General features: G+C 55.8%; 6 protein-coding genes across 6 annotated transcripts; 3 read left to right on the top strand and 3 right to left on the bottom strand.

Moving 5' to 3' along the window:
- Positions 1–193: 193 nt before the first annotated feature.
- Positions 194–2299, bottom strand: UV8b_06853 (uncharacterized protein; the record flags this gene model as incomplete). The annotated part of the gene is made up of 3 exons (XM_043144350.1): positions 194–600; positions 666–2090; positions 2155–2299. The coding sequence occupies 3 exons, from the start codon at positions 2297–2299 to the stop codon at positions 194–196; spliced, it is 1977 nt and encodes a 658-aa protein (XP_043000285.1).
- A 990-nt stretch (positions 2300–3289) lies between these two features.
- On the top strand, positions 3290–3607 carry UV8b_06852 (uncharacterized protein; the record flags this gene model as incomplete). Its single annotated transcript, XM_043144349.1, has 2 exons — positions 3290–3397; positions 3452–3607. 2 exons carry the CDS (start codon positions 3290–3292, stop codon positions 3605–3607), a joined length of 264 nt encoding a protein of 87 aa, XP_043000284.1.
- A 24-nt stretch (positions 3608–3631) lies between these two features.
- On the bottom strand, positions 3632–4744 carry UV8b_06851 (uncharacterized protein; the record flags this gene model as incomplete). The annotated part of the gene is made up of 1 exon (XM_043144348.1): positions 3632–4744. The coding sequence occupies one exon, from the start codon at positions 4742–4744 to the stop codon at positions 3632–3634; it is 1113 nt and encodes a 370-aa protein (XP_043000283.1).
- A 6343-nt stretch (positions 4745–11087) lies between these two features.
- On the top strand, positions 11088–14537 carry UV8b_06850 (uncharacterized protein; the record flags this gene model as incomplete). Its single annotated transcript, XM_043144347.1, has 5 exons — positions 11088–11127; positions 11409–13222; positions 13301–13390; positions 13467–13761; positions 13837–14537. The coding sequence occupies 5 exons, from the start codon at positions 11088–11090 to the stop codon at positions 14535–14537; spliced, it is 2940 nt and encodes a 979-aa protein (XP_043000282.1).
- A 511-nt stretch (positions 14538–15048) lies between these two features.
- UV8b_06849 (uncharacterized protein) lies at positions 15049–16925 on the bottom strand (the record flags this gene model as incomplete). Its single annotated transcript, XM_043144346.1, has 2 exons — positions 15049–16338; positions 16509–16925. 2 exons carry the CDS (start codon positions 16923–16925, stop codon positions 15049–15051), a joined length of 1707 nt encoding a protein of 568 aa, XP_043000281.1.
- A 1394-nt stretch (positions 16926–18319) lies between these two features.
- UV8b_06848 (uncharacterized protein) lies at positions 18320–19312 on the top strand (the record flags this gene model as incomplete). The annotated part of the gene is made up of 1 exon (XM_043144345.1): positions 18320–19312. One exon carries the CDS (start codon positions 18320–18322, stop codon positions 19310–19312), a length of 993 nt encoding a protein of 330 aa, XP_043000280.1.
- Positions 19313–20537: the final 1225 nt, after the last annotated feature.

Below are 20537 nucleotides of genomic sequence, written 5' to 3'. Positions count from 1 at the left end.
ATTCCTTTCGTACAGCATGCCGGCCGTGACTTCTACAAAAGGCTTCCTTGCAGCAAATAAAAAGTCATCTCGAAAAGCCGGATTCCAAAGGCAGGTCAAGACCATGAATATATACCTCGGCAAGCTTCCGCCTCGCCGAGTCTACGCCCCGTCATCGTAGAATAAGCGGCCCTGGGGGCGCTTTGCAACTGATTCACCACTCTATTTCGTGTCCCGGCTTCAGGTCCCATTCCTTGATTCGCCCAGATCCCTTCTTCTCGGCGACAAGCTCCAGCGTGTTTTTGACTTCGGCGCGAGAGGCCTTGTTCCGGAATTGATGGAAAATAAAGTCGATGATGCCAGCCTTGGACAAGGCCCTGTTATCCAGGATGGCTTGTTTGACGTCGTTCAACAGCTCGGCCTTGACCAGCTTGGCCGAAGTCGCGCTGTTGGCCACTTCGCCGTCGAGGGCCGCAAAGGCATTGGCAGGAGCCGGTGGAGGGGCCATTTCGGCGGCTTCGCCATTGGCAGCTTGCGCGGTTTTGGCTCTGGTGGCTTTCGTCTCCGGTTCCCAGTACTGAGCGGAGAAAGGGTCGACGCCCCAGGAGCTCTGTAAACCTTCTGCACATCTCGTCGTCAGCGATGGGGCTCGCACCGCCACCCAGGATCCTGCATGATTCTCTTACCGCAAATGAACTCCATCTTGTGCTCATACATTGTACTGCTTGGTCCCAGACGATGATGATTCTCAAAGCAGATGCCGGTGCTTTCTGGTTCCAACGTGCTTCCGAATACACGTCTAGAGAGCCCGGCATCATCCGAGTCATCCAAGAAGCCGTCCATGTCATCCTCGTCGTCGAGCTCTTCCTCGTCGTCTTCCATGTCAACGTCTTCCCCTTCGTCTTCCTGCCACTCAGCTTCTGAATCGTTGTCGTAGTCCAGCGGAAGTTGTCTGCCGATAGGAAGGCGCGCCAGCTTGCTCATGGTGCGGCGACCTAGGATATACGGCTGCAGAGTGACGGTGCCGTAGTAAGGGGGCCGGACGTCTCGGGAAAAAGCAATGATTTTCTGAGGGATCCCTGCGAGCTTCTGTCTCGCTTCCCCGTACATATGGCCAGCCACTCTTCCCGTGCCGCTAGAGCTTTCTGCTTCCCTGTAAGCTGTTTCCATGATGTGCTTGACAGGATGATGGATACGTCCGCGTCTGGGTGGTTTCGAGGCGAGGCATAAGAGTTCGACGGGGTCGAAAGGCTGTTTCTGTACGTCGGAACCCCTAGTCTGTCCTGCGATCAAGGTATCCAGGATTTGCGACTTGGCATTTTTGGTCTGTTCATCCATTTGCGTCGATGGGGGAGCTAATCGCGTGTTGTGTCGAACGAAAAACGGTTTGAAAAGCTTGTCATAATGCGTTGCTGCCGGGTTTCCCGCCATGCTCGGGCTGTTGATATTGGGGAGGCTGCCAGTTTCCGTGCCGTCGTCTCCGTCGTTCTTCTTTGGGGCCACGGGCGTTGTAAAGAAGGCGTTGAGTTTAGGTTGGCTCCTGGCTTTCTTGTCCTTTTCTTCCTGAAGTCGCCGCTGCTCTTCTTCCTTCTTGCGCCTCTTTTCATCTCGCTCCTTGGCACGGGCAGCTTTCTCTTCCTCTTGTTTTGCTTTCTCGACTGCCTTTTTCGCTGCCTGTTCCTCGCGCTCCTTGGCACGGGCAGCTTTCTCTTCCTCTTGTTTTGCTCTCTCGACTGCCTTTTTCGCTGCCTGTTCCTCGCGCTCCTTGGCACGGGCAGCTTTCTCCTCCTCTTGTTTTGCTTTCTCGGCTGCCTTTTTCGCTGCCAGTTCCTCGCGCTCCTTCTTCTTCTCAGCCATTTCCTTCTCCTTGGTTTCCTTTTCCTCGGCCGTCAGACGTTTTCTTTTAGGTGCGGCGTCTTTGCTGACCCTAGCCGTCACGGGGGCTGCATCATCTCCCTCGGCCACCTTTCCTGGAGTAGGCTGCTTTGTCGGCGTAAGCGGACGAGGCGAGTTGGGCGCCGGGGTGCTACTTCCAGCCTCGTTGAGAGCCGGCGATCCAAGCCCGCCTGGCGATGAACATACCCCAGCCAGCAGCACTTGCGGCGGAAGCACTTGGTGCCCCCGAGTTAGCTAGGCGACGGAACCGAATTCGACATGGGACTGACAGTGGCTTACAGCTGTTCTCGGCTGGCCGGAGGGAGGTGGCCCTCAAGGACTTGGCATCTTGCTCTTGCTCTTGATCCATATTCACGTAATCACTGTACTCATCGTGACTCCTTTTTCGGCTCGTCAATTGCACCTCCAGCACATTGTGGGACATTTCAAGCAAAGGCATCGGAGTACGCAGTACCGTTGATCGCAGCTCGTGCCCGTCTCCTCGGCAGGTCAAGCGCGGGGGGTTCGAATCGGCACGGGTTCCGAGGGAGAAAAAGGAGCGGTCACCGGTCGACGCTGGAAAACGTCCGCATCGATCGATATAATTGTGTGTGGTGTGGATGGAACTGCGGAAGGAGGCGGTGCCAATCTCGACAGCGTTGACGACGTCACTTGGCGTATGAACTCGCTTTGGCTGCAATGTTCCCTTTGCAAGCTGGGTAAATTGCAGGTGGGCTCGCCTGTGTTCAGCTACTTCTGGTTTCAGCTGGGTTGAAGGAAGACCATGGCACAAGGTCACCATCAAGCAGGCAGGAGGTGGAAACGAACATGGGAGACGCGCCCGCGTGGATTTGGCGCCTGCCCTCTTTGCTGCAGTACTAGTTGGCACGCGTCGGCGGGAGCCAAATAACGTCTGGTGGGGCGGCGGATGAGCAACTGCCATGCCAGCCTTTGGCTCTTTCCCGCCGTGGTTGATTCTCCGCCTCGAAATCTACAAAAGAATCACAGAAAAAAAATTTAAAAAATTCAATGGGATAGAGCATCGTGGGCCAAGGTTCAGAATCATTGTGGGCAGTAATCTTGTCACAGCTTCTCAATGTGAGGCCCGTGTTTCATTTTTAGCTTCTGCGGAGTACTAAAACGTCCCTTCCGTGATGTTATTTCCATAGAGGCTTTGATCAGGCAATAAGTTTCATCATCGTGCCTCAACTCCAGGTGACGGCGTCTGTTTTAATGTTCAATAAGCATGACAGCCAATCGGCTCATCAGTGATACTCGTAGTGATTATTTATGGTATTTCATTGACTACAGCTTCCCCGATAAACACGCGCTTTTGGCTCCCCCATGAGTCGAGGATAGAGCAAAATGGGGGAAGAAAAAAAAGAAAGGAAAAAAAGGAAAAAAAAATTCGACACGACCGCCAAAGAACAGCAGCATGTGCCACCGCCCAGCAAGCACGAGCAATATTAGCGACAGTAGTAAAACGACAAACGAGCCCGTGGTATTGACCAGCGGAGGGGTAACGATTGAATCATCCTGTTCTGTACGCCAGGCAATGCAACCAGATGGGAATAGAATGGCAATATCTGAACGGTAGGGCCGTCAAAAGCGAGTGTCATGGGTCACTCAAGCGCATCAAGGGAGAATGGAGAAGGGAGAAAAAGGCGGACAGCAAAATACAGTCGATCTGAATGAATTCTGTATCCATGTCCGTCAATCAATGAAGAATGTCGTCCCTTCGCATATGCCATAACACCAATGAGCTCGTCGACATCGGTTAATCAGGGTTGGCAATGTAAAGGCGGCCAGACGTAAGAGTTGCCGTTCTCTCGTCAACGCTACCGCGTCTTTTAAGTTCCTCGGCGTTCATGACGCTCTTGTCCCTAGTCAAAGCCGCGTGTTTATGGGAATTGATTGCCAACTTGGGGACAATGCCGAGTTCCCCCACATTGTCGGCTCGCTCGCTGCTGCTAACGCTTCTAGAACTCTCGGCGCGTCCCGACGATGCGTCATCGATAGGCTTTGTCGTATCTTCCGACCTCTCGACCAAGCTTCCTCTTCGCTCCGGCGTGTCTGCCGGGCTTCGTCGCTGCTGCGCACCCGAGGTGGCTGAGCCCGCGGATGCCCTATAGTGAGCAGGTCGTCTTCCGCTTCCGATGCTGCTTCGTTCACTGCTACCAGTGCGGCGGTGCTGTGACCGGGACATGGTCAGAGCATCATCCTCGTCGCTGCTGCCCCCTTCCACTTCTGTGGCGCTAAGACGCAACGGCACACCGCCGACGCCGACATGATTCGTGTCGTTGGGTGTGTATCCGAGCACGGGAGTCTTGCCGTGATGCCTGATCTTGGCGGCCACTTTGCCCGTCGTGCTGATGCCGGTATTGCTACGGCTTCCCGTGGCCACGGCCCGACCTCCGCCAACGATTTCAAGGTTTGCGCGCAGCTTGGCAGCTCTCTGCTGGGCCGTCACTCGAGGATCCTCATACTGGGCGCGGTCGCACCACACTGTAGCTTTCTGGCGACGAAGCAGCGCAACGTAGTCGACCGGTTGCGAGATGGTTCCCCTAGAGCGGTTGGAGATGGAACGGCGAAGGTCGGTTGAGGAGGAGGTGCGGTATGCTGCCGGTGGCTGCATGCTAGACGTTGTGCTGAAGGTATTCACCGATGGAGAGCGGCGAGAGTGGTGCACGTGAGGAGGGATTGCCTGCGCGTACTGGGAGCTGATCTGATGGTGCTGGGGGTGGTGCTGTTGCTGCGGTTGTTGTTGTTGCTGTTGTGGATGCTGCTGCTGCTGCTGCGCAGGAAACGTGCCCGAAGGCGAGGAGCTAGTGCGAGACCGGGAATGACCATAGGTATTCATTTGATGCATGGGTCTGCGAGTTTCCAGCATTTTGGACAAGACCCCAGCTATATCCTTGTCGTGGAATTTGCACCAATCCGAACAAAAGAACTTTTTTTTTCCCCAAGGCCCGACCCGGTTCGAGGCCGAGTTATACCGTCCTTGACCTGGCTAGCGTTGCGAATGGTGCGAACCCTCTTTGCGGATCGACGGACTTCAATTGTCAGGTAGGCAACCGCGCAGAGTCGTTTGCTGTTCCTGGAGTAGCTGAGGACTCGCTCTGGTATTCGGTGTCAAAAAACGAGATTGAGAAAAGGGCAAGACGTCGATGATTGTGGAGACGAGCCGAAATTGCTGGAGGTCAAGTCCTCGGTCCTCATACAGGCCAAAAGCCGGCAGTCGCAAGGGGAACCAGACAAGTTGGCAGGGTAGTAGCGGCCAGGAACAGCGTGAGCGGTTTCAAGAGTCTTGAACAGGGCGGGGGGGGGATCATGTCATGGAGGAAAAGCTGGTGGAAGAAGAGAAACAGTCGACTTTGGCAAAGAAGCCAAGCCGTAGAGGGAGGACGGACAAGATAAGAGGAAGGTGAGGGGAAAAAAATAAAAATGGAATAAAAAAATAAAAATAAAAAGGGACGAGGGGGTGTGGGAAGTTGGTGTGTGGGTGTTGAGGCCAGAAAATGCAGCCGGTGCAGTGCAGTGCAGGTGGGCGAGGTTGTGCTGGGTTGTGCTGGGTTGTGCTGGGTTGTGCTGGGGTCAGGCAAGTTCAGAAGACTGTGCTTCATGTTTGTTGATGGATGGGCTGACTGTGCTGGCGGGACTCGCGAGAAGCCGGCTGGGGCCTAGAGGGATCCCGCTGGGCCACGCTGGGCCACGCTGGGCCTGTCACGAGTCCCTCGCGAGCTCTCCGTACATACATGTAGCGCGCTGCGCATGTTGGTAACGTTAAACTGCTGAGGGGCCCACTAAACGGTCCGACAGCAAGTTAGCAGCTTGTGTTAGACATTGGTACATACATGTATGTACGGACTACCCGCAGTAACCAGACATCAGTGCTGCAGAGTCCGTCCTCCGTAGCGGTGTGGGGAAGCCCCCCCAATCAGGCGAGCATGGGTCGACCGTCCAATCAGCTGTTGCGTCGCCGATTGTGATTACTTTGCGACGGGACCCTGTGCAGTGACTGGCGGCAGCTCGCTAGAGCGTCAGGTCCAGCCAGTCAGGCTATAACCACCTGGAACAAAGTCTGGTTCGGTCTGGTCAAGGTTGAAATGACATCAACGCCGCTGCTGCCCGGGCTGGACATTGAATTTCCTCCCTGCTACCGAGTACTCCCGCACTCCTTGCGTCGCAACGGTTCCGTCGATGCTGCTCGATTCTCAACGTAGCCATGACTCACCCAAAAGTTAATTTTTGCATCTAACCACAGAACTGCTGACTGTCGACCAAGGTACGGAACGGAGTAAGCGCCCGCCACCACGGCTTGTTGTTGCAGCCAGCATCAGGTAGGTTGGGTACCTAGGTACCCGGAATGGAAGGTACCAGACATGTCTGACGTACGTATCAAGACGTTGCGTTGCGGCAGTCCTGATGACCTTGCACGGAGTGCTCCGCCGTCCTGTTGCTCAGCAGGGCTAGCACCGGCTCGCTGTCCCCGATGGTGGGCAGGGCAGTGGGAAGCCCCCAGCAGCCATCAATTGGGCCTGGCTTGTTCTGCGGATGCCACGGGGGGGGAGGGGGGAGGGTGGGGGGAAGGGTGGGGGCCTGGTGGCTTTGGGCAACACGGCTGGCTGGTGGTGGGCCGTGGCTGACTTGCAGATTCGATTCGATTGATTTTCGCATCGAGACATATGGCGTTTTCGCCGAGGGTCGGTACTTACGAAACGAAGTGAGCCGTGAGCCATGATGCCATATGGGCTCGACCTAGATGGCTCTGCACTTTCACACGTTGAGCGCGAGTTGAGAGAGTCGGTGGAAAAGGGTGGACGGGACCATTGAACCTGCCGGCGACGTCCAGATGATACAGATACAGTAGGCAAACTTTGATTCCCACCCAGCATCGGCCATGTTCGAGCCCCCGGTTGCAAAGGCAAAGGCCGCGTTTTGAGTTTGGCCGCCCGAAAGAAAGGCCCGTCGTCCGAAACCTTGGCTCTGGTCGCCACCTCTTCTCGCCGTCTCTTCTCGCAGCTATCAATCCCAACAAGGCGGCAGAGACAGAGGTGACGCAAAAAATCCTCTTTGGGCTGAACATGCATGTCAACAACCAACTGAGGATGCAGCACAGCACAGCACTCCGTAGAGCTTTGCTACCTTGTTGCCCGGGCAATGAGGTCCAAGATGGCCAGAACTTGACATAGTTGACGCCTGCAACGAGCAGGCCGAACCTATTTGATAATGTCGGGGGGGTCTGTGGTGGGGGGCGGGGGGAATCACGCCCCCGTCGCACAAGTGCAGCCACAGTCAGTGCGCACCACGGAGAAAGTCTGCTCCGTACTCCGCACCTCAAACTTGTCATGGACGGTGCTGTGCTGTGCTGTGCTGTGCTGTGCTGTGCTGTGCTGTGCTGTGCTGTGCTGTGCTGTGCTGTGCTGTGCTGCATGGCATTGATGGCATCCGCCCATTGTCTCTAAATCGTCAACGTTTCGGTTGCGCAACAGAACCCCCCCCCCCCCTTCCCCCACCCCAGCCCTTGTCCAGCTCGGACTCGGAATTGGCAGCACCCGCGTTTCGAGATGGATGGCCGGCCGTGTTTGGGTTCGCAAGCAGACAAAGCCGTTGAGTTTTGGTTTTGTCAATCAATATTGATGGTCAATTTTTTGTGCTGCCATCCACCGCCTCGAGACTTGATGTTGCCTCGCATTCGCATTGCCCGACGCAAAGCCGCGATAGGACTATGTATTGATAGGATAGGCCAGCTGAATCTCGGACACGGCGGCCGAACGCGGTGCAAGGCTCAGCCGCAGCAACATCCATCAGCTGGCACTTCTTCACCTTTCGCTGGTACTCCGTACATTAGGTAGGTACCTACCTACAGTACCTTGGTTGACCTGTATTGATTGACCTAAACCTTGCGTGTGGGTACTCTATGTAAGAGGCCGTCATGATGCCCACCAACTAGCCCGATGGTGCGGCAGGCGGCCTGGGATTCCCGCTTCCAACGCCGTTTTCACGGTCCAGCCGCCAGCCAAGACTAGGACTGCTGCATCTACCGACAATCAATACCACTAGTGCGAGTGCGCACTGCTTGGCAGATTTGGTCGGCGACGGGCATCAACAAGGTTGCGGTCCGTGGTTTCGCAGCCCAGCTGATCCTTGATGATGCCTGGCGCCTGCGGCATCGAGTGCCTGCCGCGCTTTTGCGCCCTTGTCCATGACCTTGCCCAGCAGCCGTGCCCGCGCCCGCCCGCGCCGGGAGGCAGAGCGATCTGCATCAAGTCGTGATGTGCCTGCGGTGCTACCTTGATAGCGACGCATGGTTGCATCTAGACATGGCTGCCGTCGCACACGATGGCCATGGCCATGGCATTGAGCATGCCGGATCGATATTGCCGCACGTCAAAGCCATGTGCTGTCGTGGTATGTACCCCCGCAGCAGGATCGGAAATGCCGATTTCTTTTTTTTTTTTTTTGCCCCTTCTTCTTCTTCCGCTTCTTTTCGATCCCGCCCATCTCAGCCGGCTTGCAGGCGACAGAACCAACGGCGTACCGGCCCCCTGGATCGCAAAACGACGCGGGGACAGCCTCGGTGACGATGCCAGACTTTGCAGCCTTAGTAATATCCAGACCCCCAAAGCCGGTTTCGCTTTTGTCGTCGGGCACCAGCCACGTTTCAGACCTGACTCGACTCGGGACGATGGATTGGCTGGCTGGCTGGCTGGCTGGCTGGCAACCGAGACTAAGGCCATGGGCCAAAAGACGGGTATCGGTGCCGCGACTTCGTCCATGAGCCTGCGTCGAGGCGCTTGTAATGCTTGGTCAAGACCGTCCACATCTACCGTGCGCTGCAGCGCATTCCAGACTGGTCACTCCAGACTCCAACGTCAACCCTCAGATCCCCCCCCTTTACGCCTCGGAGAGCGCCATCGCGGAATCCAGGTATCACTGCATGCTGTTTGCGACCCAACAAGCACGGCAGGCCGTCCCGGATCATGCGCAACACGGCGTGCAAGTCATGACGCAGTGTTTGGCAGCCAACGGGTGAGAGGCTGGCAAAGGCTTGCTTTCCTTTCCCCCTCTCGTCCCTTTCTTCATAGTCCGTGCGAAAGCGCATGTTCGATGTTGTGCCAGCGAGCTTGGACCTTGGCAACCTCGGTAATCCGTACATGTGCATGCGTGTTGACGCTAGTACCTACCTGGTAGCTCCTGGCTCAGGGGTCGTAAGGTCCGCAGCGGGTTCTCCCCTTCGCCAGCAAAACTCGCCGCCGCGTCGGGTCATTGATGGTAAAAAAAAAAAAAAAAAAAAAAAAAAAAAAACATACTCAGTTCAATGCCCCGGGCCATCTTGATTCATTCCATTCCTATTCCCATTCCCATTCCAAAGGCCATGGTCGCGGGGCCGCGTGTCGTGCCAAACCCGCTGTCGAGGGCCGATTTTAGATAAAATCAATATCCAATACTCAAGCGCATGGGCATTTATTAGGCACTGATAGCAGTCCGTCATGCAGATTCCGCAGGAGAGGAAAAAAGTCCGATCCCTGTTGCGCGTTATGCCAGCATGCACGAATCAGACAGTGACAGGGTCGGTCAGTCAGAGACTCCTCCAATCGCAGCTTGACGCGGGGGGTTTTTTCTTTTGGGGTTTTTTCTTTTGGGATTTTTTTTTTCTCCCCCCGCAAAACAAGTGGATTGAATTGCCTCGCAATATGAGCTGCCCGTGGGCCGCCGCAAGTTGCAACGTTGAACTGGTCTGGTACTGCGGATACTCCGGAGTTCGTATGTACCAGACCGTACCAGTCTGCTGCCTCCCGCCTGGGGTGTGGTGTCGTATGCACTCATCCGGGGCAAAAGCTGTGTCGCCACGATCACCAATGCAAATGCAGTGCACCCACTACCCCGCTCCCCGCTGCCTCAGCAGCCAAGGCGGCTGTCAACGGGCTGGTAGCCGGGGGTAGGTCTGGTACCTTAGGTACGCGCATGTACCTTGGTGTCACCGTTTAGTGTTGCAGCGGCTTCCCCTCCTTCCATGGCCCAAGCAGTCAAACAGCAAACCACCGGGGTTCGTTCAAAAGTACCAGACCAGGCCGACCAGACCGACCAGACCAGACCAGACCAGACCTCTGCTGCAGGCTGCAGGCTGCCCAAACTATCAGTCCACGAGAACCGACCGCCAGATAACTGAATGAATAAACGGCAGGAGCGACTGCAGTGCTTGGCACGACATGAGACGACACCATCATCTTAGGGAACACATCTAGCAAGGAAAGGAGCACGTCGACGAGACTAACGCACGCGATGGCAATCGAGCCAACGGTCGTTTTTTTTCTTGTTGGTCATCCTGTTTGATTCCCACCAACCCGCCCTCCCCAAAGGTTTCCTCTCGTGCTCCGCGAGGAACGTAGTATGTTTATTATCCCTATCTGAAAAGAAGTATATGGAAAGCTATCGAAACTTGCTGCTACGCAGGCTCCTAGCACGTGCAAGCGCGAGCCAGACAACCTGCTAAGGCGTGCTACCTGCAAGAGCAGGGATCAAATATCGACCTGGCTGGGGCAATTCCCAAAGTAGCCGCCCCTGGCGTGGACCTGAGGAACAGCTCCCTCTCCCTGACGGTACATCACCAAGTCCGTTGAAGCATAGCAGCCTTGGCGGAATGAGCTCTAGATATCGCTGGAAACTTTCCCAAGGTCCAATAAACGAGAATCCTCGCCGGATCTTGACTGCGGTCCCGTCGCTCCATCGAAGCCAGCCATCGAAGCCATCGAAGCCATCGAAGCCATCGACATCCCGCTTGCCGCTTGCCGCTTGCCGCTTGCCGCTTGCCGCTTGACACTTTTGACACTTTTGACGCTTGACGCTTGACAGGCTGCACCATAGAGCTGTGGGGCCATGAAATCACAGGGGCAGGGGCCAGGCCTCCAGGGCAGGGAGAAGTCTGGTCTGGTGGAGGGGAAGACGGCCAACGCCACGGCCAGCGCCACGACCACAACAGGCACGGAATGGCGCCTTCTACGAGGTTGTCGCCTTCAACGTCGTTCCACTTCTTCATCTTCATCACCGGTAAACCCTTCCGTGGCTGTTTTTGGACCCCATCCCCCATTGACCACCCCCGTCCTACAGAAGCAATCCCGTCCTGGTTGTGCTCGCATTGCACCCTGTCGTTGGCTCTGGCAGCATCTCACATGCAGCCCATCTCGCCCGACTCTTTTTGAAAGGCCGGGCCGCCAGCTGAGACTGCGGCAATGAAGTTTGCAAAGGAGCTTGACAGAGACGCTGTTCCTGGTAGGTATCCAGCCCTGGCGTCCCCTCTCCTTCAACTCTCAAGTTGCCATTTTTTTTTTTTTTTCCGTTTTGCCTTCCAATTTTTTTTCTTTGCCACCCCTGGGATCTTATTGGTGCGATTCGAGCTGGGCAGCCAGAAAGTTGTCTCAATAACCTCAGCCAATGTCCAAGCACATGTCCCGGTCTAAACACATCAAACAAAACAAACAAAAACAAAAACAAAAGAAAACAAAATTACCCATAAAGTGCCCGCGAAAGAACCATACTGACCGCATCGTTAGAGTGGCGCATCAAGTACCTCAACTACAAGGCTGGCAAGAAATATGTCAAGGCCGTCTCCAGAGCCGTGAACCGAATACCCAAGGGATTTCCGAACCGCACCCCCTCCTTTTTTCGGCCAAGCAACATTGAAAGAACATCGGTCCTACCATCCTCAACTGCTGGACCAGCTCCGGCTTGGACACCTCAACAAAGCGATGCGCCACCCCCTCCACAACCAGTTCCCATTGCCGTCGCTGGAAATGCCGGCGAGGACGAGGCGTTGAATGACAAAACCAACAACCTTCAATATGGAAGCTTCGTACCTACTCCCCGAGCCTGCAGTCCACTGCAGCATCGGCTGGATGGTAGCAAGGACTTTGCGCTCCCGGAACCCGCTATGGAGGCACCCGACTCTCAGGTGCTGAAGAGGCCCACGGAAGCCATGCAACGGAACCGCAGCAAATTGCCTCTACAACGGCGCGCATCCATTGCCGCAGAACCCGCGCCAACGGCCGACAAGGGAAACCGCTCTTCCACCTTACCAAGAAGGTCCACCGCTGCATCATTCATGACGCTGTCTCCCTCTCCACTACGACGAATATTTTCCCATGCTCACAGCCCAATGCATCAGGACATGTCCAAGATGGATAGTAACTTGTCCGACTTTGGCTTGGTCCGGGAGAGGGAACGAGAATTTTACGAATTCCTAGATTCAGAGCTGGACAAAGTGGAGACGTTTTATAAGCTCAAGGAGGACCAAGCCGGGCAGAGACTGTCCGTCCTGAGGCAGCAGCTCCATGAGATGCGTAACCGGCGGATGCAAGAAATCTACAACAACCCCTACGATCCTGGCATGAACGGTAGGCACGACACCGACGCCGAAATCCCAAAAGACAATCAAAATGGATGGGTCCAGCCCATCAGGGCCAGAATGTTTCCGCCAGGGCCCAATTCCAAAGCCCTGCAGACCATGGCACCCACGCAATACTTGCCAGCAGGCGCCTCTGCTGGCGACGCAGCGAGGGATTATAGTCGGAGACGGCAAAAAGAAGAGGTATCGTACCGGACGGCAAAGCGCAAGTTGAAGTTGGCCCTTCAAGAATTCTATCGAGGACTTGAGCTTCTCAAATCGTATGCCCTGCTGAATCGGACGGCGTTTCGCAAGTTGAACAAGAAGTTTGACAAGGCCGCCAATGCTCGCCCTCCGCTCAGGTACATGAACGAAAAGGTCAACAAGGCTTGGTTTGTCAGCAGCGACGTCCTTGATGGGCACATCAAGGCCGTGGAAGACTTGTATGCACGATATTTCGAACGCGGCAACTACAAGCTTGCTGCCGGGAAACTTCGGAGCATCACCAGCAGATCCAAAAGCGAATCTGGCAGCTCCTTCCTCAACGGCTTCCTCATCGGCACCGGACTTCTTTTTTCAGTTCAAGGTCTGGTTCATGGTGCGCGGCTCCTCTTTGACAAGGACCCTGTCATTCGTCTCCATACGAGCTTTCTTTTGCAGTTGTACGCCGGATACTTTCTCATGCTCCTCATGTTTTCGCTCTTCTGCATAAACTGCTTCATATGGTCCAAGAACAAGATCAACTATCCCTTCATCTTTGAGTTTGACCAAAGAAGTTTGCTCGACTGGAGGCCGCTGGCCCAGTTTCCAAGCTTCTTCCTCTTGCTGTTGGGCCTCTTCATGTGGATGAACTTTAGCCGCTTGGGCGCGGACCGACTTTACCTTTTATACCCTGTGTTCTTGATTTGCGCTACTGTCGTGCTGATATTCCTCCCTGCGCCAGTCTTGTGGCACAAGAGCCGGAAATGGTTCGTCTACGCGCATGTAAGCCTCCCTTGACTCGACTGGATCACGCACGGCATGAGAACAGATTTGTCAAGATCATGGGCTAACTGCAAGAAGTGGCGCCTGTTACTGGCCGGCCTTTATCCGGTCGAGTTCCGTGACTTTTTCCTCGGCGACATGTACTGCTCTTTGACATATTCCATGGCGGTGAGTTCCAAGCTGTGCTATGAGTTATGCAAAACTTTCGCCTTGAAATGATTCGGCTGACATGCTTGCCGTGTAGAATATCGAACTGTTCTCTTGCCTGTATGCCAACGACTGGATCGATCCAGCGCAATGCAATTCCAGCCATTCCCGAGTCATGGGCTTTCTCTTGACCTTGCCCCCCATTTGGCGTCTCCTTCAATGTCTTCGGCGGTACAAGGACACACGCAACGTGTTCCCTCATCTGATCAATGGCGGTAAATACATCATGACCATTGTTTCATCCGCCATGCTATCTCGGTACCGCCTGTACGGTTCCCGATCAAACCTTGTGCTGTACATAGTATTTTCCATCATCAACGCCACATACGCCTGTAAGCCATTGTTGTGACTCTCTCGTCCTGGCCACATTTTCATCCGGCAAGCATCAGCTGACTGAGCATCCTCAGCTGTCTGGGACATCTTGATGGACTTCTCCCTGCTTCAAACAGAAGCCCGCCACTGGGCTCTGCGGGACATCCTGGCCCTCAAACGTCAATGGCCGTACTACTTGATCATGGTCGTCGACCCCGTCCTGCGGTTTGCGTGGATATTCTACGCCATCTTCACGCACAACACGCAGCACTCCACCGTGGTCTCCTTCTCGGTATCGTTTGTGGAAGCCCTCCGTCGCGGCATGTGGGCTCTCTTCCGCGTCGAGAACGAGCATTGCGCCAACGTCTCCCAGTACAAGGCGTCTCGCGACGTGGCTCTCCCGTACCGGATCGAGCCTCTGACGGAGCGCGCCAGCCTGGAGACCTCGCCGATGCTGACGACCGAGGAGCAGAGCCACGGGGGAACCGCCCGGCCGTCAGGAAGCTCGACTGCCCTTGCCGGCCGCCGGCTCGGGACATGGCGCCGCGGCAGGGACGCCCCTCGCGGGAGGTCATTCTCCAAAGTGTTGGCGGAAGCCCACAAGCAGGATTTCGTCAAGCGACGAAAGCCAGGGGCAGTGGAGCAGGCAGAAGAGGCCGAGGGACAGAGCGATGAGGACGACGACGGCGACGACGACGACGACGACGAAGAAGAAGAAGAAGAAGAAGTCGCTAGCTTGCTGGAAGCCGGCAACGCTGGCGAGCTCGGGTGGAGGGCCCAAGACCAGCAGGCATGAATGCGCCTTTCCCAATTGTCCCTAGGCCTTTCGTCTCCATTTCCAAACTTTCAATGCAATTTTTTTTAATTTTTTCTTTCTTAAAATTTTGAATTTATTTTCAAACATGAGCATGATGTAGAGACGGAAGCATCACCCTGGATGGAAAGCGACGGGGATATACATAGCAGACGTTTCTCCGAGGGGCGCCAGCTGAGGTGCTGGATTGCCAGCGTCTAGACCTTTTTTTTTTTTTTTTTTTTTTTTGGGCAATTTATAATGGGCCGTTCCACCAGATCATAAAAGACCCGCCATAAAAATATAGAATTCACGTCTCGGCGCTTTATGCTTTGTAAATGACATGGCACTGAAACGTCCGGCAATTAATTACCATCCAACCCCCACCCCCAACACCCCCCCCCCCCCACGCAAATCAACACGTTGCAATTCAAGACGACTCCCGCTCCCCGTCAATCTGCTCCTCAGCGGTCCGGCAACCAAACGCCCCACTCAATTCGATGCCCCTACGCATTCAGGACCACTCCCCGTCAATCTGCTCCCAATGGTCCAGGAACCCCTTGAAAAACTGCACCCCCAGGCCCGGGTCTAGGGCTCCGGTGGTAGCCCGGACAGAGTGCATGCTGAGCTGGGCCAGGCCCGCGTCGGCGGCCCTCACGCCCATGGCGCTGGAGAGCATGGGGCCGACGGTCCCGCCGCTGCGCGAGTCGTTGCGGATCTGGAAGTTCTGCGTCTTGGCGCCGATGATCTCGCCGACGCGGCGCAGGATGGCGGTGGAGACGGCGTCCGAGGTCATGTGGCCGTTGGAGTCGCTGGAGATGGTCATGCCCACGTTGAGCTGGGGAACGTGGCCGTCGAGGTAGTTTTCGAGGAAGTTGGGGTTGCCGGCGTGGGTGACGTCGGCGGAGACGAGGAAGGACCGGGCGTAGGTCTGGCCGGCGAGGCCGGGCCCGAAGGCGTCCCCGCTGAGGGCCTCGACGGCGCGCTCGACGACGAGCGGGAGGAAGTTGCCGCGGGCGCCTTGGCGGAGGAGCGAGCCAATCTCCTCGTCGTCAAAGAGGGCGACGAGCTTGATGTAGCCGTCGTGCTTGCTGGTGTCGGCGGCCAGGAGGCCCGTCAGCGCGGCCCACGAGCACAGCTTGTCGTCGATGCGGCCGGCGGTGATGAACTCCCTGTCCATGCCGAGCGTCTGCGCGGGCTGGCTGTCGTACAGCTCCAGCTCCCAGTTGAGGATGGAGGCGTAGGACGTGATGCCGAGCTCCTTGGCGATGAGCTGGACCAGTCTCGGCGGCTGGGTGGCCACAAAGGCGCCGTCTGGTCCGAGGGGCTCGTCTCGGCTGGGCTCGTCGGTTCGGGATGGGGGCCCCTGGAGACCGATGACGGGCACGGCTTGGGTTTCCGGATTGTTGTTGCCAAACATGCCGACGCCAAAGTGCGGCGCTAGCGTGGGGATCTTGGCAATCGGCCAGTCGAGATTGACGAGCCTGGTGCTCGTCTTGCCCGTCTCCTCGTCTCGTACCACGACGCGGCCGCCGATGCTGAGGTCGCGATCCCACCACGTCTGGTTCAAGCCGCCGGCGTAAGGGGCGACGCCGAGCTGCACGTAGCCGGCTTTGCTGGGTCGGGTGCTCACGGGCTTGAGACGGGCAGTCAGGGCGTCAACGTGGCCGGCGATCATGCCCACTCCGTTTCCGGGCTTGTAGGCCTCGCCGACGGTAAAGGCGATGATGGTGCTGCCGTTGCGAGAGACCCAGTATTTCCCACCCGGCTGCACCTTGCCATCCCACGCGTCTCGAGAGGAAAGCTGTCGGGGGGGGTTTGAGCCATGTCAGGAAATATCCATTTTGGTATGCGAAAGAAGGGCGCGCGCGTGCGCCATGTTGTGCAGGTTGGCCACAGCAGCTACCGCCACAAACACCCCCTTCCTCCTCGCCTTGTCCCCCAAGTCGATTGTAGGTACCGGAGAAAACATACCTCTGCGAAACCGCAGTCGTTCAACTTGCGCTTGAAGTAGTCGACGGCGTGGAAGACGGTGGGGTTTTCCCGCAAGAAGTCACAGAAGGGCTTGGTGAAGGCTTCCGGCTTGCACTGGGCGACCTGGCAGAGGCGGCATGCCTGGTCCTCGGCAAGATGCCAATTGACTTGGCCAACCTCGCTTGGGCCCAGCTTGGAAATGCAGCTTGCACAAGCGCGATTGTCCCTCGAAGAGCGCCCGTCCATGTCGGCAAGGATGAAGTTTTTCGACTTGCCGGCCTTGGCAGGGAGGGTGGTTGAGGCTGAAGAAGAAGCGGGAGCTGGGGAAGGTTGTTGACGCAGCGGCAGCGGCAGCGATGGCGGCGGCGGCGGCAGCATTGGCGCATGCGGGCTCGGCATAGGCGATCGTCTCGTCATCTTGTGCGAGGTAAGGGCGGTGGGAGGGTGGGGGAGGGGGGGAAGAGAGCTGTGGTCTGGCGTGGTGAGATGAAGCCGGTGCGAAGGAGTAGCTGGCTGGATGGGATCGAGGAAGTTGAGAGAGTTTTAAGCTCCAAGCCGAGCGGGAAGGTGACGGTGCCTGGCCTGGCCTGACCTGGCCTGGTCTGGCGGGCAGCTGGCTGTGAGGCTGGCGGGATGGCGGCTTTGTCACCCCCGACAGCAAGTACCAGACCAAATCAGACCAGACCCCAGCAGGTACCAGCGAATGCTGGCCGCAAGCGTCTGGTCACACTGTCACAGGATACGACAGCCCCCAGGTTACAACAGCTGGTTACTCCGTACTCGGTGACTACTCCACTCGGAGAGAGGGGCGAGGGAACAAGGTCGCCGGGCATAAGCAGATAGGAGGGACTGGCCCGATGACTACTAGCCTCTTGCGGCAACATAGTCGATGGAACAAGTCGATGGAACAGGTCGGAACAAGTCGATGGAACAAGTCGATGGAACAAAAAGTCAATGGGGGAGGGCGCAGCGAGTCATGGATCTGCGTTAGAACCACAAGCAACCACAAGAAGCCACAAGCCACAAGCCACAAGCCATAAGCCACAACCCACAGAACCCAAGCCACCGCATTGAAAGTTTGGAGAGCGAGTGCAACTCCGAGTCAGTACAGTGCGAGGCAAGGTCACGGACGGTCATGACGGCTCCGACTTGCCGGCTGCCAGCAGGTGGCACTTGGTTGGCTACACGTGCACGTTACAAACGGGCCACAAGTCGGAACAGTCCAAGCAACAACGTCGATCAAGACCTCGGGCTGCTTAAAGCAAGTTGGAGCAGGACGCAGCCGAGTCTCCATGACAACGTGGCCCCAGATTGGCGCGGCCTGGCGCGGCCTGGCCTTGCTTGGCGTCTCCTCCGGACCTTGCGTCTGTGGTCCTGGGCTGCAGCTTGCAGGTGCAGCGCATGCATGACCTATGCCACAGGCCCGGCAACTTCGGGACGAGGTTGTCCATCATCTGGCCAGCCAGAGCGGCCAGAAAACTCCCGGTGCGTTGTCGCGTCCCGTTTGCCTCGCCCACTAGACTCGCTTTGCGGTTTTGGTTTTGCCTTGCCAAAGGGCTAGTGCTGCCGGTGATATCGGTGATATCGGAGATGTCCGGTGTAGCCCCTTAGAGTAACCCCTATTCCTTCCCGCTATAGATTGATAGCTGGTACAGCGAGTTTCGGTCAGCCGGTGCTCGATATCATCATTCAATATTACCGTCAATATCTTTCTGCACGCTTCCTGACAGCTAGACTCTCTCAGCTCCGCATTGGGCGTAGCGCTACTACTCTTCTTGTCCACGACAAACCTCCGCGCTCCCGGGGCCAAAATGGCGACCTTTTCGGCCACCTTTTCCCAGTCCTTCATGATCCCTCGGCCCGTCTTGACCGAGAAAAACCTCCCCGACCAGACAGGCAAGGTCCACATCGTCACCGGCGGCTACAGCGGCGTAGGCAAGGAATTGGCAGCCATCCTGTACCAACGCAACGCAACAGTTTACGTCGCCGGCAGGAGCGAGGCAAAAGCCACCACGGCCATCAAAGCCATCAAGGACCAGTATCCGCATTCCACGGGACGGCTCGCCTTCCTCTCGGTCGACTTTTCCGACCTCGCCACGGTCAAGCCGGCGGTGGAATCGTTCCTCGCCCAGGAGAAGCAGCTCCACGTCCTCGTGAACAATGCTGGCATCATGGTGCCGCCCAAAGGAAGTAAGGGCAAGCAGGGCCACGAGCTGCAAATGGCCACCAATTGCTTGGGGCCCTTTCTCTTTACCAAAAGCCTCGTTCCCGTATTGAAGGAGACGGCGGCCGTCAGCCCCCCTGGCTCCGTGCGCATCACATGGGCCAGCTCTCTCGCGTCGAGCGCCTTGTCCCCCCAAGGAGGTGTCAGCCTTGGCAAGGACGGGGCTCCGGTGGTTTCTTCGACGCAGTGGGTCAACTACGGGCAATCCAAAGCTGCCGGCATATTCTACGCATCCGAGTTTAGCCGTCGATATGGCAGCCACGGCATCTTGAGCGTCTCGTTCAACCCCGGAAACCTTAAAAGCGACCTTCATCGCCATCTGGACCTCCTTTCAACCCTGGCAGCCAAGATTTTCAGTCACCCCGTTCGATATGGGGCCTATACCGAGCTCTACTCTGGCTGGAGTCCGGACATTCAGCCGGAGAATGGTGGCATGTTTGTGATTCCGTGGGGGAGAGAGGGCAACAGTACCCTGCGGGGCGATTTGCGCAAGTCTGTGGAAGAGTCCCGGACGGATGAGACTTCTGTTGTGAGGAGATTCTGGGACTGGAGCGAGAGCGAAACCGCTCAGTACGCGTAGTGTATTTGCTTCGCCATCTTCTGTACCAAGTAGCGGACCAGAAAATCAGCCGCTTCAGCCATGACGCAGACGAAATGGCCTCTACGACGCATGATTGCGATGCAAGAGGACTGGCCGTTACGAGGAGCGATGATAATCACCATTTTCCTGCGGATTGCCAGTCGTACGCCAAAGTTTCTGAGTCTGGTCACTTTAGCCGAGCCTGTATTGGGAAAGGGTAATGAAATCTCCTTATGCGCTACGTAGCATAATATTCTGATGAAAAAGCCTCATTTATTCCGCCGAATAAGCATCGAATGATTGGCCTGCTCGATTATCCCAGACATGTGCTTGCCGAAAAAACGCTCACGAATCGCTATCGGAAACGCGGTTTGCAGAAGCAATCCGAGTAAAAATTGCGCACGGCACATTGACGACAGGCAGCTAATTAATTACCTATCTGTCAAGTAGTACGCCGGCTTGGATCACATCGCCCCCACCAAGGGGACGATTTGCAGCTGTTCAAATCTTCGCAGAAAGGTTTTTCCCCTGGCACTCAGGCTTTTCCCTTTCGAACTAGATAGGTTATGTAGCTACTAAATAGCCCCCCTAGCATAATTAAATAAAAATAATAATGATAATGAAAATAATAATAATAACAACAATAATAATAATCATAATACGCCGGCTTAATTTGCATGACCTATATGATTGCTATTGACGCCGTCGTTCACAGCCAATCAGGAGCTGCGGTTTCGTGGTCTAGTTGGTCATGATTTCTCGCTAACACCGAGAAGGTCCCCGGTTCGAGCCCGGGCGAAACCACGTTTAGATTTTTGCCGCCATGGATCCCAGTGAATGGGTAGGGTGTTTCGTTGGTTTTGCCATTGGTCTTGGCGGTGAACTGAGTTCAAATCTTATCAACAGCGTGCCTACCTCTTACACGAGCACTGAAAAAGCAGGAGAAATAACTTACTTATAGGCCGAGAAGTGCGTACTGGGAAAGATTATCGTTTATAAAATCAACAGACATACATAGGACGTACATGATATACAGGGGCTCTCATATTCATTATGTGAATGCATTATATCCACGATTAATAAGTTTCATATCCAGAGTACTCCGTACCTTGTTTAGCATATCGACCGCTAGGGGCTGGTTTCATCTATGTATGGGGAACAAGAGTTGATCTACTCCAGATTGCAGGAGTGGAATGCTTGCTTAATCTTTTGACCCAACTGCCGA

The sequence above is a fragment of the Ustilaginoidea virens genome, chromosome 5 (genome assembly GCF_000687475.1).
Source record: "Ustilaginoidea virens chromosome 5, complete sequence".
In the NCBI taxonomy this organism is placed as follows: Eukaryota; Fungi; Ascomycota; class Sordariomycetes; order Hypocreales; family Clavicipitaceae; genus Ustilaginoidea; species Ustilaginoidea virens.
This window is presented reverse-complemented; position numbering and strand designations above follow the sequence as displayed.